The sequence below is a fragment of the Muntiacus reevesi genome, chromosome 18 (genome assembly GCF_963930625.1).
Source record: "Muntiacus reevesi chromosome 18, mMunRee1.1, whole genome shotgun sequence".
Classification (NCBI taxonomy): domain Eukaryota; kingdom Metazoa; phylum Chordata; class Mammalia; order Artiodactyla; family Cervidae; genus Muntiacus; species Muntiacus reevesi.
The window spans coordinates 33,780,106-33,795,260 of NC_089266.1; the positions used below are offsets into that span (position 1 = coordinate 33,780,106).

The window sequence follows — 15,155 nt, forward strand, 5'->3', positions numbered from 1 at the left end:
AGCGGGCCTCCTCCAAGGCTTCCTCCATCTCTCCAGGGGGCAGCCTCTGTAGTCCCCAGACTTCTTGCCCATCTCCCTCATCCCCTGGCCCACCCTCCAGCCCCCACCCACCCGTCAACACACACGCCCCTGCACGTTCTCCCCCCATCGGTCTGCTCTCAACTTCAGGCCGCCTCCAAGCCCTATGCTTCTCTGTCCACCCCCATCCCTGCCTCAACTCAGTACCTCCCTTCAGTTCTTTTCTTAACCATCTGTCTCAGCCCCAGCCCCGCCTCTCTCTCTCTCTCTCTCTCTCTCTCTCTCTCTATCTCTCTCTCTCACACACACACACACACACACACACACACACACACACACACACGCACACGCACGCACGCACGCGCGCGCGCGCCCAGCTGGGAGGCCCCAGGGGCAAGGCTGCCCTGCATAAACTCACCTCTACCAAACTCCCACCCTAATCAGCCATGGATGACCAGCCCTTGCGTCCCGGCCCTGAACACCAGCATCAAATCATGTCTAACTTCTTCCCAGAGCTCCTGGAGGAGTCAGATCCCAGCAAATGGGGTCAGTGGGGACAGGGGTCAGAGGGCAAAGCCTGGGTTCTGTCTGTGGTTCACAGAACCCGGAGAGCTGTTGCTAGGTAATCGGGTCTCCCAGCCCCTTCCCAGCACATCCTGAATTGCACATCGGCAGCCTCCAGCTGTCTCTCCTGAGTCTTTCAGACACCCGCCTTTGTGGGATCCTCAAGAGCAGGAGGAGGGGAGAAGCGAGCCCAGTCACCACCCCTGAGCTGCACCACCCCTATTTCACTGCGAAGACTCGGCGGCTGGGCCGTTACCTCACCACCGCCATGAGTCTGGGCATCATGGAGGAGGAGGACCTGGCCGAGTACTTCCGGCTGCAGTATGGGGAGCGGCTGCTGCAGCTGCTACAGTGAGTGTTGGAGGGCCCGCCTGTCCCTCAGCACCCCAAACCTCCCAGCCACCGATCGCACCCATTCCCTGGCCCCAGCACAGCCCTCTCTCCCTCTCAGCACACCAGTCCTTTCGCTCAGATGAGTGCTTTCCCTCCCCACGGGTGCCTGTCTCCACGGGTTCCTCCCAGCCTTGGCCTGCCCTTAGGGCTCAGCATCCACCGTCCTTCTTGCCTGTGTCTTGGGCAGGAAGTTCCCCAGTATTGAGGACCAGTCGGACTCTCCATCCGTCCGGCTACTGGAGAAGAAGAAGGAGGCCAAGATCATGCACCATGCCATGGAGCAGAAGAAGGAGGTGGGCAGCTCAGGGGGAGGGATGGGAAGGGCCCACCCCTTCCCAGGGAGAGCCTGAGGACAGCCCTCCATTTTGTGGGTGGTGGTGGCTAGAGTCAGACATCCTGGTGATGGTCCAGTGTTTCCTTGGCAGAGTACAAGAGAGATCTGAGTCTCAGGGTACCAGAGTCCTGGGATGTTCTGCCCTGAACCAGACATGGAGTGGAAACTGGGCACCTGGGACAGGGCTCTGGGACAGGGGACTCTGGAGCCTTCCCCGGTTCCCACTCAGGGGCCCTCCCTGTTGCCCCCCACCCCTAGACATTTCAGCGCAGAATGGAAACCCTGAACCTGCGCTGGGAGGAACTGGGCATCAAGGAGGCCCAGCTGAAAGCCCACATACAGAAGTTTGAGCAGTTCATCCAGGTACTGAGGGGCGAGGCCTGCTGCAGCTGGGGCCGCACTCTGCAGTTGTCCCTCCTCCCCCACTCCCCCACCCCCTGCCTTCTCCTGGATTCTGTTGACTGCTCACCCTGGGTGGGAAGTCTCCTGGGTGCTCACCAATGCCTGGAGCTTCCCCCTTTGTGGCCCCCTCCTCTTGCGCTGTTGTCATTTCCTGCTTGTCAGTCTCTACTCCTCTAGGTTGCTATTTCCCATTTCCTTGCCTATTGTTGGTTCAGTTCAGTTCAGTTCAGTCGCTCAGTCGTGTCCGACTCTTTGCGACCCCATGAATCGAAGCACACCAGGCCTCCTTGTCCATCACCAACTCCCGGAGTTTACTCAAACTCATGTCCATCGAGTCGGTGATGCCATCCAGCCATCTCATCCTCTGTCGTCCCCTTCTCCTCCTGCCCCCAATCCCTCCCAGCATCAGGGTCTTTTCCAATGAGTCAACTCTTCGCATCAGGTGGCCAAAGTACTGGAGTTTGAGCTTCAACATCAGTCCTTCCAATGAACACCAGGACTGATCTCCTTTAGGATGGACTGGTTGGATCTCCTTGCAGTCCAAGGGACTCTCAAGAGTCTTCTCCAACACCACAGTTCAAAAGCATCAATTTTTCGGCACTCAGCTTTCTTCACAGTCCAACTCTCACATCCATACATGACCACTGGAAAAACCACAGCCTTGACTAGACAGAACTTTGTTGGCAAATTAACGTCTCTGCTTTTTAATATGCTATCTAGGTTGGTCATAACTTTCCTTCCAAGGAGTAAGGGTCTTTTAATTTCATGGCTGCAGTCACCATCTGCAGTGATTTTGGAGCCCAAAAAAATAAAGTCTGACACTGTTTCCACTGTTTCCCCATCTATTTCCCATGAAGTGATGGGACCAGATGCCATGATCTTAGTGTTCTGAATGTTGAGCTTTAAGCCAACTTTTTCACTCTCCTCTTTCACTTTCATCAAGAGGCTTTTTAGTTCTTCTTCACTTTCTGCCATAAGGGTGATGTCATCTGCATATCTGAGGTTATTGATATTTCTCCCAGCAATCTTGATTCCAGCTTGTGCTTCTTCCAGCCCAGCGTTTCTCAGGATGTACTCTGCACATAAGTTAAATAAGCAGGGTGACAATATACAGCCTTGACGTACTCCTTTTCCTATTTGGAACCAGTCTGTTGTTCCATGTCCAGTTCTAACTGTTACTTCCTGACCTGCAGACAGGTGTCTCAAGAGGCAGGTCAGGTGGTCTGGTATTCCCATCTCTTTCAGAATTTTCCACAGTTTATTGTGATCCACACAAAGGCTTTGGCAAAGTCAATAAAGCAGAAATAGATGTTGGTATGGACAGTTTATCCAGTCAATGAGTGAATAGGGAATGATGAATGAATGAACGTGCCACACTCAGGGCCAGACACCTGGAGATACAGCGGTGAATCGTGCCCCCAGGCCACCCCACCCCTCCAGGCACTGGAGTCCACTCTGAGACAATCACAGAAACCTCCTGGACCAGCCTCCCATAACCCTGAGACGTGCTTCTCCTTACACTTCACCCCCTCTCGGGCAGCCCGGCCAACCCTGTCCATTCTCAGGCTGGACAGAAGCTTCGTGGGGGTCTCACCAGCCTGGGCCCCAGGTCGGGCAGGGCCCGTGCCTGACTGGCACCACCTCCCTGGCCCCAGGAGAACGACCAGAAACGGATCCGGGCACTAAAGAAGGCCAACAAGGAGCGAGAACTCAAGAGGCAGCGCATGCGCGAGCTGGCCAAGGCCAAGCAGGAGATGGCGGTCCTGCGCCTGGAGCACCAGCGGCTGAGCGCCAAGCTGCAGGAGTACTCCATCTTCAACAAGTACCTGGAGAAGGTGGTGGAGAACTCCGAGGTGTGTGGAGGGCCGGGGCCGGGGAGGGGGCGGGCTTCCGCAGCCCTTCCGCCTTGTCCCCAGGGGCCTGGGCTGGGGACCCAGGTTCTGGGGAGAGGTCTCCAGCCAAGGAGGGCAACTGGCAGAGGGCCCTGGTGAGACTGGACTCATTTCTCAAGGGCGAGGGCCTGGTTGTGCATCTTTGTGTGCATGACGTCTGTGGGCCTGTCTCTATTCGGGTCACAGGTTCGAGGTTTTGTTTCGGAGCACCAGCCACCAGCTCTGCCTGCCTCTGTCGGATGTGGTCCACACTCTACCTGCTTCCCCTCCTCTCTGGCGTTTTTGGTCTACTTTGAGAGTACATGGGGAGAGGGAGGGAAAGAGACGGGACACACCAGCCTCATGCAGAGCTGGGCACTTGGCATATGCTGGGCCCTGGGCTGCATGCTGCAAGCGGAAGCTTGCTCAGTCTGCTCACTAGGCCCCAGAGGAAAGCCATCATCTCACCCTGTTAAAATGAGGAGGAATTGGAGGCTCAGAGAGCTTACGGAACCTGCTCAGGGATGCACAGCTTGTAGGTGGCAGAGCGCTTATTTCTAACTACCCCTCTGTAGGCCACTGACCACTACTTTCTGTTAAGTCACCTTGTTGCCAGAGCTAAGGGGACTTCCCAGCTCTCTGCCCACCCACGCTTCCTGCGGCATTTGACACTGTTGATGCTCCTTTCTGAAATATTCCTGTGCCCTTTCCTATGGGGCTCCTCCCTCTTCCTCCTACCTTCTGGTCCTTCCTCCTCAGGCTCCTCTGGTGCTCCTCTTCCTTAAGTCCCTTGGGTCTTTGTCCCAGACCTTCCACTTTTCTCCCGATTCCCTGAGCCTCTGATAGATGTCACCCATGTCGACAGCCATCCACCTGTGTCCTCCATGCCCACATGTGACAGCAGCAGGGCCCCTCACCAGGATGGAACGAGGTATGAGGTGTGCCTTTTGGGGTGTGAGTCCGAATCCATGTCCTGTGGGGGCTTCAGGGAGACAAAGTACATACAGTTCTTTTAAAAGTCCTGGCAATTTCCATATAGAACCACTAACCTAGTTTATTTATGCGCGAGCCCCAAATCTGTGTTATCTCCTGCATTCTAAGGTACTACCTACTGTATGAGAAATTGTTCACTTAACAATTGGTTTTTCTGGGGGTTGCGGGGGTGAGGGAAGACTACTACATTAAAGCAGTAGATAGATTACAAGACATGACTCAGATTTAGAGCTGGTAAAATGTGTCTTAGGACCAAGGAGACTGGTCTGAATCTTGCTGGCCCATATCGCCCTCCCAAGCTCAGGCCCCTACATCTAATTCACCAAGTTCATAACTGCTTCTTGCCACCCCCAGGCCAGCCCTGCTGCTGGTGGGTCTGTTGCTGGTGAATGGCATGACCACCCACCCACAGCCTCACCAGAACCCAGGCCTCACCTTTGACTCCTCCTCCCTCAATCACCCCAGCCATCAATCAGCAGATCTGGTCTATTCTCCTAAGTATTTCTGGAATCCAGCCCCTGCCCCTTCCTCATTCAGATCACCGGACGTACTTCTTAGGAGTTCAGCTCTGCGTTATTCCTGTCCAGCATTCTGCATCCAGCATAGTCAAAATCTTTCTTCTTCTCTTTCTTCATTTCTTTCAAAACATTTAAAGCATACTGAAAAGTATACAAAATATATAACAACATCCAAGTATTCATCACAGCTTTATCAAATTGGAATTATTTTTTCCTATTTGTCCCCCCTTCTTTTTTTTTTTTTTTTTTTTTTTGGGCCACACCATACAGGTTGCAAGATCTTTTTTTTTTTTTTTTAGGTTGCAGGATCTTAGCTCCCCAACCAGGGATCAAATCCAGGCCCCTGAAGTAAAAGCATCAAGTCCTAACCACTGGACCACAGGGAATTCCCATCAAGCTTGTTGTTATTATTTTTGGCAACAGAATACATTATCCATAAGCTATGAATAGTATGTACATGTCCTTTTATGGCTTCTTTTTTCCAATCAATGATTTTTTAAAAAAATTTTGTATCATGGGAAATTTCAAACATACAAAAGTAAAGAAAATAGTCTACTGAATGCCCATTACTCATCACATAGTTCCAACAATTATCAACTTACTCTCAGATCCCCATCTCTGCTATTTTGAAGCAAATGATATATTTTTTAATCCATAAGTATATCAGTATATAACTCTAAAAGAGCTCTTTTTAACGTATCCACAATACCTGTATCGTGTGTGTGTGTGCTTGCTCAGTCACTTAGCTGTGTCCAACTCTGCAATCCCATGAACCCATATCCAGCTGACGTCAAAATTTCCTGATATTGTACAAATACTTTTTGTACAGCTGGTTTGTTCCAATCAGCGTCCAAATAAGGTCCCCACTTCGGGTTTGGTTGGGGTGTTTATCAGGTGTTCCAGGCATCATTATTATGCTGATCAAAAGAAGCCAGACATACTGTATGATCCCACTGAAATTTTTCAGTTCAGTTCAGTTCAGTCGCTCAGTCGTGTCCATCACCAACTCCCGGAGTTTACTCAAACTCATCTCCAATGGGTCAGTGATTGATATGTTTAAAAACAGGTAAAATGAATTTTGGGGAATAGAAGTCACAATTCTGGTTTTCTTGGTAGTGGTGGGGGCAATACTGACTGAAAGGGGGCCAAAGACCCTTCTAAGGTGCTCAGAATGTTCTGAGCTCCCTTCTTCAGTTATTAGCTAGAATACTATGAATACCATCAAGAAAAGGACTTCATTGAGGCTTCCCTGGAAGTCCAGTGGTTAAGATGCTGTGCTTCCACTGAAGGGGCCATAGGGAGTCCCTGGTTAGGGAATTAAGATCCCACGTGCTGTGTCGCATGGCCAAAACGTAGGAAGAAAAAAAGGACTTCAGAAAGAGAATCTTCCCTTCATCAACTATTTGGTAACTATATTGGCCATAAAGAAAAAGCTTGTTAAATGCTTGACTCTTTGAGTCTTCAGAATAATGAGTTGGTTCTCCAACATCCTTGACAAGTGCCCTGCAATGTTGTTAGTATTATTGCAAACTCATGGGTTTTTAACATATTTTATATATTTCAATCCTTTGCACTTATTCTTACTGATGTTCAAAGGGTCCCATCATTGGATAATGGGAGCCTCTTCAAGTTGGTTTCTGAGTGCTTTTGAAATTGGTGTTAAGTTTAGGAGAGGTGCTCCTGGTTGCTCTGATGTAGCCCACTTTTTAAATTAAATCTATTTATTTTTAATTGAATCATAAATGCTTTACAATATTGGTTTGATTTCTGCCATACATCAACATGAATTAGCTATAGGTATACATATGGCCCCTCCCTTTTACCTCCCTCCCAACCTCCTAGCCAATTCTTTTTTTGAGTGTTATATATTGTTGCACCTCTTAGAAATGCAGACTGGAAGTTATCTCTCTGCTCACTTCTCCAATGGATGCAATCCACACTCCTCAGGGTTTACTGAGCACTTTTTTTTAACTTCTCCAGGGTGATCTCTCTCTCCCCATCTTGAACTCGGGCCATTCCTACTAAACTTTCTTGCTCATCCTGAATATGTCACAGACACCTCATCATCTTTATCCAGGCTGTTCTGTCTACCTGTATGACTTCCTCACCTGCCTTTGCCTGGCCATCTTCTCTTCATACCTCTGGTCTCATTTTTTAACCATCCTATCCCTGAAGAAGTCTCTTGTGGCAGTCCCTATCTCCTGTAATACTGAGTTAAGTGGCTCTTGCCCACAGAGGAAGTGTTTGGGGGGAAGGCCAGTTCCCGGAACACCAGTCTACTGCTGGAAATGTCATGAGATGGAGAGAGCACTCAGGGAGTGTCCCCTGGGTGGCGGGAAGGCACGTGTCGATAAATCCCCCAGACATGAGTTGGCATCCTGAAACTGGTGCTCACAGCGCCTTGAAGAGAGGGAAGGTTGCAAGGCTTTTGTTTTGCTTAGTTAGGGTCAGAGCCGTGTTGTGTGTGGGGGGAGGGTGGCTTAGCCTGGCTGGGCCCCCGCCCCTCTGGTCACCCACCCTCTCCAGCCCCCACCGGAGGGAGGCCTCAGCCATTGCTGAATAAATACGAGAGCACCAGGTGGAAGATACTACCCAACACTCTCCCGCGGCCCCATCCCCCAGTCACCGATAAGGCTTATCACTCTGTTTCGTAATTATGTACTTGTCTGTGTGTCCTACCGCGTCACCGCATGTGGTTAGGCTTCCTAAAAGCAGTGTCTGGCTGGCTTATCTCCTGCTCTGTCCCCCAGCGTTTAGCACACTTCCTGGCTACTACGTGGTTCGTGGTTCGTCATGCATTCTTGCTGAATAGGCTCTTGATTGCCATCCGAGACATCGCAAAGTCTACCCCGCCCCCGCCCGGCAATGCTCAACCCTAGAATCATATGGGGACCCTTCAGACCGGTTTATTCTTCCGGGTATCTGAGGGTGGAGCCTGGCACGTGGCCTCCTTGAAGCTCGCAGGTGATTCCAATAAAGTGCAGCCAAGCCAGAGAGCCTGCCGGGCCAGGTGCACATGCTCCCGACACAACACCGGGGTACATGACCCACATCACGTGACCCACGGCCCATACCAACTCGGGGTGGGGGGGGCTCAGGGGAGACTCCGAGGGCTTTACAGCCTCTGGCCCTTGACTTAACCCAGGGCCTCCCTGCCAGGCAGAGGCGCAGAGGGTGGGAGTTGGGGGCGCAGAGTGGGGTCGGGCCCCCCCAGGTGGAGGTGCAGTGACCTGAGCCCCCAATTCCCCCCCCCCCACTATTCCGCCCCCCCCCCTCCCGGGCAGTTTGAGGAGATCCACGAGGTGATTGCGCGCTACAAGACACTGGTGAGCATGCACCACGACCTCATGCAGTCGGCGCAGGAGGGCCAGGAGAAGATTGAGCGTGCCAAGGCGCGGCTGGCACGCTACAAAGAGGAAAAGGACGACGAGATCCTGCAGCACAACAACGAGCTGGCGCGTCTGCAGATGCGCTTCGACCGTGCCCGCAGCGACGTCATCATCTGGGTGAGTGCCGGGCGGGCGGGGGACACAGACAGACACACACAGACACAGACACGCACACCTAGGCAGGCGGGTAAGGGATACACACACACACCTCAGCACACACACACAAACACGGGTAAGGGACGCACACGACAACACATGCACACCCACCCTTAGCGCTCACACCCCACCCTCATTCCCCTCCCCAGGAATCTCGCTGGGCACACATCCAGAACACCGCTGCCAAGAAGACCCTCTTGCTTGGCACCATTAAGATGGCAACGCTGAACCTCTTCCAGATCGTGAGCAAACAGCTGAAGGAGGCGACCTTCGTGTCCCTGGAGGACACGCACAAGCAGCTGGACATGGTAAGAGGAGCCCAAGTGCCTGTCAGGCAGGCTGGAAGTAGCCGTGGTGGTTCTTCATGAGTTGAGGAGAGGCATGATGGCTACAGAGCAGTGGTTCTCAAGTTTTCAGAATCGCCTGGGGACTCGGGCTTGTTGCTGGACCCAGCCCCAGAGTGTTGGACTCAGTAGATCTGAGATGAGAAACCATGAATTTGCATTTTCTGCAAGTTTCTGGGTGATAGTGCTGGTCTGGATTCCACACTTTGAGAACCACTACTTTAGTGCTAAGATTCTCTTGGCCCCATCAATAGGTCTGTAGGGGAACCCATTAGTGAATTCATTAGCTGCTGCACAACAGTCTTACTAAGTTCTAGTGAGATGCTGAAGGACTGTGACTGGGGCCCATCCTTGGGGAAAAGAAAATATCTACAGGGGCAACAGTATCAGTCGTGTTAGCACCATCCTGAGATTTTTCTCTGAAGTAATTGAAAGGAAACTGAAAAGAAAGTAACATCCCCACTGTATATGATGCAACGCTGTCTGATCCCATGTCTGTGTAACCCCCTGGAATAATCTCACTTCTGACCAAAGGAAAGCGCATCCCTTAACTTGGGAAACTCTGCCCTGTGCTTCTGGTGACATGTGGAGAACCATGACTAATTATTTATCCCTTTGGCATATCCTTTTAGCCTTTAGCTCTGCTGTGAAACTGTAGAAAGTAGGCTCCTAAAGGCTGGAATTTCTGTTTGCTTTGTTCTCTGTTGTATCCCCAGCCTCTGGAACTATGCCAGGCAGATAGTAGGCACTCAGTAAGTATTCAGTGAATGAATACGAAACACAAGCCAACGAAAGCAATTGACTGAGAGGTGCTTCGTCTGTTTGTTTTGTTTGTTTGTTTTTAAAGAGAAAAGATGGGAATTCCCTGGGGGTCCAGCTGTTAGGACTCTGTACTTCCACTGCAGGGGATCCGGGTTCTGTCCCTGAGCAGGGAAATGAGATCCTGCAAGCCTCACAGCACAGCCGGAAAAAAAAATCAAAAAGCCCCCCAGCAACCTGAAATTCATGAAATGTAAAGAATTTCACCCACTGACCAGCAGAATTTCCTTAAACCAAAGAATCAGCCTGCATCGTAAGGCATGTTAGAACAGAATTATTCATATTAACAGTCCAAAGACTATAAAGGGAGTTTGTAAGAAAGTTTGTTGTGAAACAGCGATCCTCAAACTTTTTTTGGTAGCGGGATACCTTCACATTCATAAAATTTGTTGAAGACCCCCAACGAGCTTTTGTTTATATGGGTTATGTCAGTTGATATTTATCTTATGAGAAACTCAAGCAGAAAAACTAAAACTATTTAATTGATTTAAAATGACAGAAACATGTTAACACAAATAGCATATTTAAGACATAGATTTATTTATTCATTTATTTATGGCTGCCTTGAGTCTTAGTTGCGGCATGTGGGATCTTGGCGTGAAGGCTCCAGAGTGCGTGGGCTCTGTAGTTGTGGCACGTAGGTTTAGTTGCCCCACTTTGCATGTGGAATCTTTGTTCCCTGATCAGGGATCAAATTCACGTTCCCTGCACTTGAACGCGGATTCTTAACCACTGGACCACCAGGAAAGTCCCATAAATAGCATTTTTAATGAAAAATACATTTTCAAAAAGTATTTTGTGGGATGGGTGGCATTTCGACACTTTGCAAATCCCTAAAATGCTACTTCCTGGTGAACAGGTGGATTCTTATACCTGCTTCTGTATCCAGCCTGTCACGATAGCCTCTGTGATGGGAACATCCCACTCGGGTAAAAGTCCATGTAGACTCACCAGAGAAAAGACAAGTAGCAGAAGTAACAAAAGACAGGTAACACCTTAGCATTATTGTAGAAAGAGTTTTGGCCTTGCAGGCCCCTCTTCCCAGCTGTAGGGTCTCGGGACTTGAGGCGTCCTCAGGTCCCTCCCCTTTAGCTGTTGTAAAGAAAGATAGGGCAGGAGGTGGTGATCTCCAGGCCATGGCCCCTGCCCAAGCACCCCCTGTTCGGACAGTTGCTTACAGTCCATCCACTCCAAATTCTGAGCTTTCAGACTCTCTCAACCATTTGTTGTCCCCGCCCCGACCTGGGCATGCTGCATGGCCTTTGGGATCTTAATTTCGTAACTAGGGATCGAACCTGGGATCAAACCTGGACTCCAGGCAGTGAAAGCACCAAGTCCTAACCTCTGGACCACCAGGGAATTCCTGTTCTCAACCTTGACTTGCCTCCACAGGAATTCCTCATATTGTCCAAATGTTATTTTTAAATATCCCACTTGATTCCTGTAGGATATGAGCTTACTGACACATATATGTGATTACGTAGCCTGAAAAATGGAAAATGAAGACCTAGGAAAATATTGTAATAAGTTGAAACTTTAGATAAGGTAAATATATAAATAGTATTATAAATAATACATGTTACATTTATAGTAAATATAAGTTAAAATCTAAGGTCAAGGCAAGAGAGAGATGTATGGACTCTCAGTTCTTGGATTATAAAGGACAGTAGTTCAACAGGGACGGAAGTTGGCTCTGAGTTGCCTTGTAGCCAGAGGAAAAGCAACACACTGTTCTTGAACCAAAATAAGAAAACATAAGGTTTCCTCAGAGAGAGAGATCCTTTCCCAGCACCTAACTTCTAGCTGAAAATTTTCACAGAGGCTTCAGAGACACTCAGTGAATTATGTTCTCATAGCAGCCCTACTGTAGAAGGGAGTCACCCATCTAGAATTGGGAGCAGGGTACCACTCAGGGAAAGTGATTTTGCAAAAGGCCAAGACAGTTTGCATTCTACTCACTGTCTGTGCAAGGTCCAGCATTATCATCTCTGAATAAAATCCAAACTGTGCTTGGCAAATCCTAGAATCCCAAGGTGATTGTTTCCTCCAGAGAAATAAATGGACTCTATGGACTAAAACGGGGCTTCCCAGGTGGTGCTAGTGGTTAAGAACCTGCCTGCCAAGGGTTCGATCCCTGGGTCAGTAAGATTCCCCTGGAGGAGGAGGGCATGGCAACCCACTCCAGTATTCTTGCCTGGCGAATCCCATGGACAGAGGAGCCTAATAGGTTACAGTCCATGGGGTCGCAAAGAGTCGGATACAACTGAAGCAACTTAGCACAACACAGCTCGTGAACTAAAAACATTTAGAAGACAAAGTTAAACGAAGTTTGCTGGTTTTAAAATGCAGAACTTCACAGTGCCTTTGCTGTGGCTCTGTCCTGAGATTCCAAGCTGATCAGGTTTCTACAATTTGCTTGCCCACAGAATCCATTTTGGGGGTGTGATGACTTACTATAAGAACATAGTTTGGGAAATACTGCACTTGGCATCTCTGTAACCTTGGGAAAGTTATTCTAATTCTTTGTTTCCTCTTTTGCAAAATAGGAATTACGTTGGTAATCGTAATAGTGTTAGCAACTAGCAGGTTGTTGAGAGTTTTGGACAGTGTGTAGCCCTGTCTTTTGGAACACTCTTGAAAAGGAGAAACTGTCAGACTGAGATCTAAGAGGCCGTCCAGTCCAACCTTTTCTCCCTCTTTCCTTTTTAAAGATAAAGAAATCGAGTCCTGGAATGATGAAGTGATTTTCTCAGAGTTGTGTCAGGACCCCAAGTCATCTTTTCTGTTTTTTAAATTGAAGTGTAATTGATTTACAGTGTTGAGTTATCAGTTTCAAGTGTACAGCAAAGTGACTATTGTGTGTATATATGAATGGATAAATACATATATCCATATTCTTTTTTCCAAATTCTTTTCAATTATAATAGTTTAAGATACTGAATATAGTTCCCTGGGCTATGTATCAATAGTAAGTCCTTGTTGTTTCTCTGTTTAACATGTGGTAGTGTGCATCAGTTAATCCATACTCCCTATCCCTCCCCCCTTCCCCTTTGGTACCATAAGTTGGTTTTATATGTCTGCGAGTCTGTTTCTATTTTGTAAATAAGTTCATTTGTACTATTTTTAGATTCCACATATAAGTGATAATCATATATGTCTTCAACTTCACTCAGTATGATGATTTCTAGGTCCATCCGTGTCACTACAAATGGAATTATTTCATTCTTTGTTATGGCTGAGTAATATTTCAGTGTGTGTGTATCCATATGTATATACACACATATACCATATTTTCTTTATCTGTTCATCTATTGATGCAGAGCCGCAGGTCTTCTAATTTATGAGGCTGTGTTCTTTCCACTGTATCATACTGATTGCATGTTCCTTCTTTAATATTGTTTTTAAAAATTTATTCATTTTTAATTAGAGGATAATTGCTTTACAGTATTGTGTTGGTTCCTGCCATATATCACCTTAAATCAGCCATAGGTATACACATGTCCCTCTTTCTTGAACCTCCCTCCTATCTCCATGATTGCATGTTCTTTACAACTAAAGTTAGTGAATAGAATTGAAATTTCCCTTGATGACTCAGGATTATCGTAATGAGCCTCTGTTCTGGGATTCAAGTAAATTGACCTGCCTGAAGGCTGTTAACTAGTGGAGAGGCCCCGACCCTGGCTGACTCCTTTCTGCTGACGCTTCTATCCCCAGAGTCCTCTCTGGAGCCTCCTCCTGTCTCCCTGTGAGACGGTCAGCCTGAACTTCATCCTCTCACTGCGTCTGCCTCTAGGGGTCCCCACCTCCATCCCTCTTCATTACCTCTAGTCTGCTAAGCCTGATTCTCCACGTCAACTAAAATAATTATCAAATGAGGGAAAGTGACCTCAGTCACAGAAAATGGTGACTCCTTACCAGCAGGCTATGCCCAGATGTTTTTGGATGGGTGGCCTGTCAGCAGCTTGGGATTGACTGCAGTCCTTTGGCCTCACTAGATCCAGCAGTATATCCAGGACCTGTCAGACATCTGGGCAGAGGTGAAGAAGAAGGAGCTCCCGCAAATCCGGGTTTGAAGAGCAGCCATGTTTCCAGAATGTTCCAAGACGGAGAAGGGAGGGAGGAAGTTGCTGGTGATTTTGCCATCCAGTCAGCCCAGTCCAGCCCCCGGGACGTAACCCCCCACCCACTTTCGTGCCTTTCTGCTGGTAAAATCCCTGTTTTTCACATCAGGCCTCAGCCCATCCCATCCCTGAAGACATTAAATGCTATAAGAACTTTGTTCCTAAGTTCTCTCTCTTTTTGGTGGTTTATTCATGGGGAAGAGGGTACACTGGGGGCAGAACCCCCCCAAAGCGCTCCCTCTGGAAGCTGGTCACTTAGGCCGCTCAGGTTTGATGTCTCCTAGGCTTTGCTATTTACACAGGAAGGATCCACATGACCACACACAGTGGAGTGAGGACATAGGCCCCTTCTCTGCTACCTCAGTTTTTTTCTTAAGTTGGTGTTTCTAGTTGGAGTGCAGAAACTCACTGGAAACCTGAAGTCAGCTTTCCGGGTCAGAGCAGCAAAGGGATGAGTTAGGAACTCTTTCTTCCCTGACCTCAGGAGGAAGCTCTGCCCTCCCCCTGTCCCCACTGGACCCCAAGACCTGCAGTATGGTGTCAGCCACAGTGATGTAGGAGTAGCAGGCAGGGTTCCAAGTGATGGCATCTTAGCATCTTAGGCTGGAAAGATGGCTTCAAACCAGCAAAACTGGACTGAGTGGAGGTGAATGGGAAGCCTCATGGCATGTATGCTTAGTCCTGTCCAGCCTTTGCAACCCTATGGACTGTAGCCCACCAGACTCTTCTGTCCGTGGGTTTTTCCAGGCAAGAATGCTGGAGTGGGTTGCCATGCCCTCCTCCAGGGGATTTTCCCGACCCAGGGATCGAACCCGCACCTGCTGCATTGTAGGTGGATTCTTTGCCCACTGAGCCACCTGGGAAGCCCGTGAAGCCTTGTACTTATGGTCAAAAACTCAGCGGCACCGTTCTCAGTCATCAAGAGTAAAAGGCAGGTCAGAGACTGGACCAAAAAGGCAGCATTCATTGAACATATATTTCAGGTATATCATGCTGGTGAAAACCATGGGACACTCTCAGCCCTATCAGCCCTGCATTACCAAATGAGACAGTTGCCCATGGACACTGGTTCCAGATGACAGGATCGGGAGTCACGTTGGGCCTACCCATCCCCAGCTGGTCTCCCTCCTGGCCAGGTTGCCTCCCAGGAGGCAGAGGCAGTGCTGTTTTCCCTCTGGGGCACCTGAGGAGGCAGCCTCAACGTGGCTCCTCCCTGTGATCTAATAGGCCCCA

The 15,155-nt window shown here is 49.0% G+C and overlaps 1 protein-coding gene across 2 annotated transcripts; it reads left to right on the plus strand.

Moving 5' to 3' along the window:
• Window positions 1-850: 850 nt before the first annotated feature.
• On the plus strand, window positions 851-14,042 carry CCDC42 (coiled-coil domain containing 42). 2 transcript variants are annotated; one of them, XM_065910841.1, is made up of 7 exons: window positions 851-933; window positions 1,163-1,268; window positions 1,568-1,672; window positions 3,367-3,564; window positions 8,378-8,599; window positions 8,788-8,946; window positions 13,797-14,042. In XM_065910841.1, the coding sequence occupies exons 1-7, from the start codon at window positions 851-853 to the stop codon at window positions 13,872-13,874; spliced, it is 951 nt and encodes a 316-aa protein (XP_065766913.1). In that variant the 3' UTR covers window positions 13,875-14,042. The 2 variants fall into 2 exon arrangements, with proteins under 2 accessions (XP_065766913.1, XP_065766914.1); XM_065910842.1 differs by lacking the exon at window positions 8,378-8,599.
• Window positions 14,043-15,155: the final 1,113 nt, after the last annotated feature.

Coding starts and splice junctions, on each gene's coding strand:
- CCDC42 (XM_065910841.1), top strand. CDS start 851: ATGAGTCTGGGCATCATGGAGGAGGAGGACCTGGCCGAGTACTTCCGG. Junction 934..1,162: donor CGGCTGCTGCAGCTGCTACA/GTGAGTGTTGGA, acceptor TGTCTTGGGCAG/GAAGTTCCCCAGTATTGAGG. Junction 1,269..1,567: donor CCATGGAGCAGAAGAAGGAG/GTGGGCAGCTCA, acceptor CCCCACCCCTAG/ACATTTCAGCGCAGAATGGA.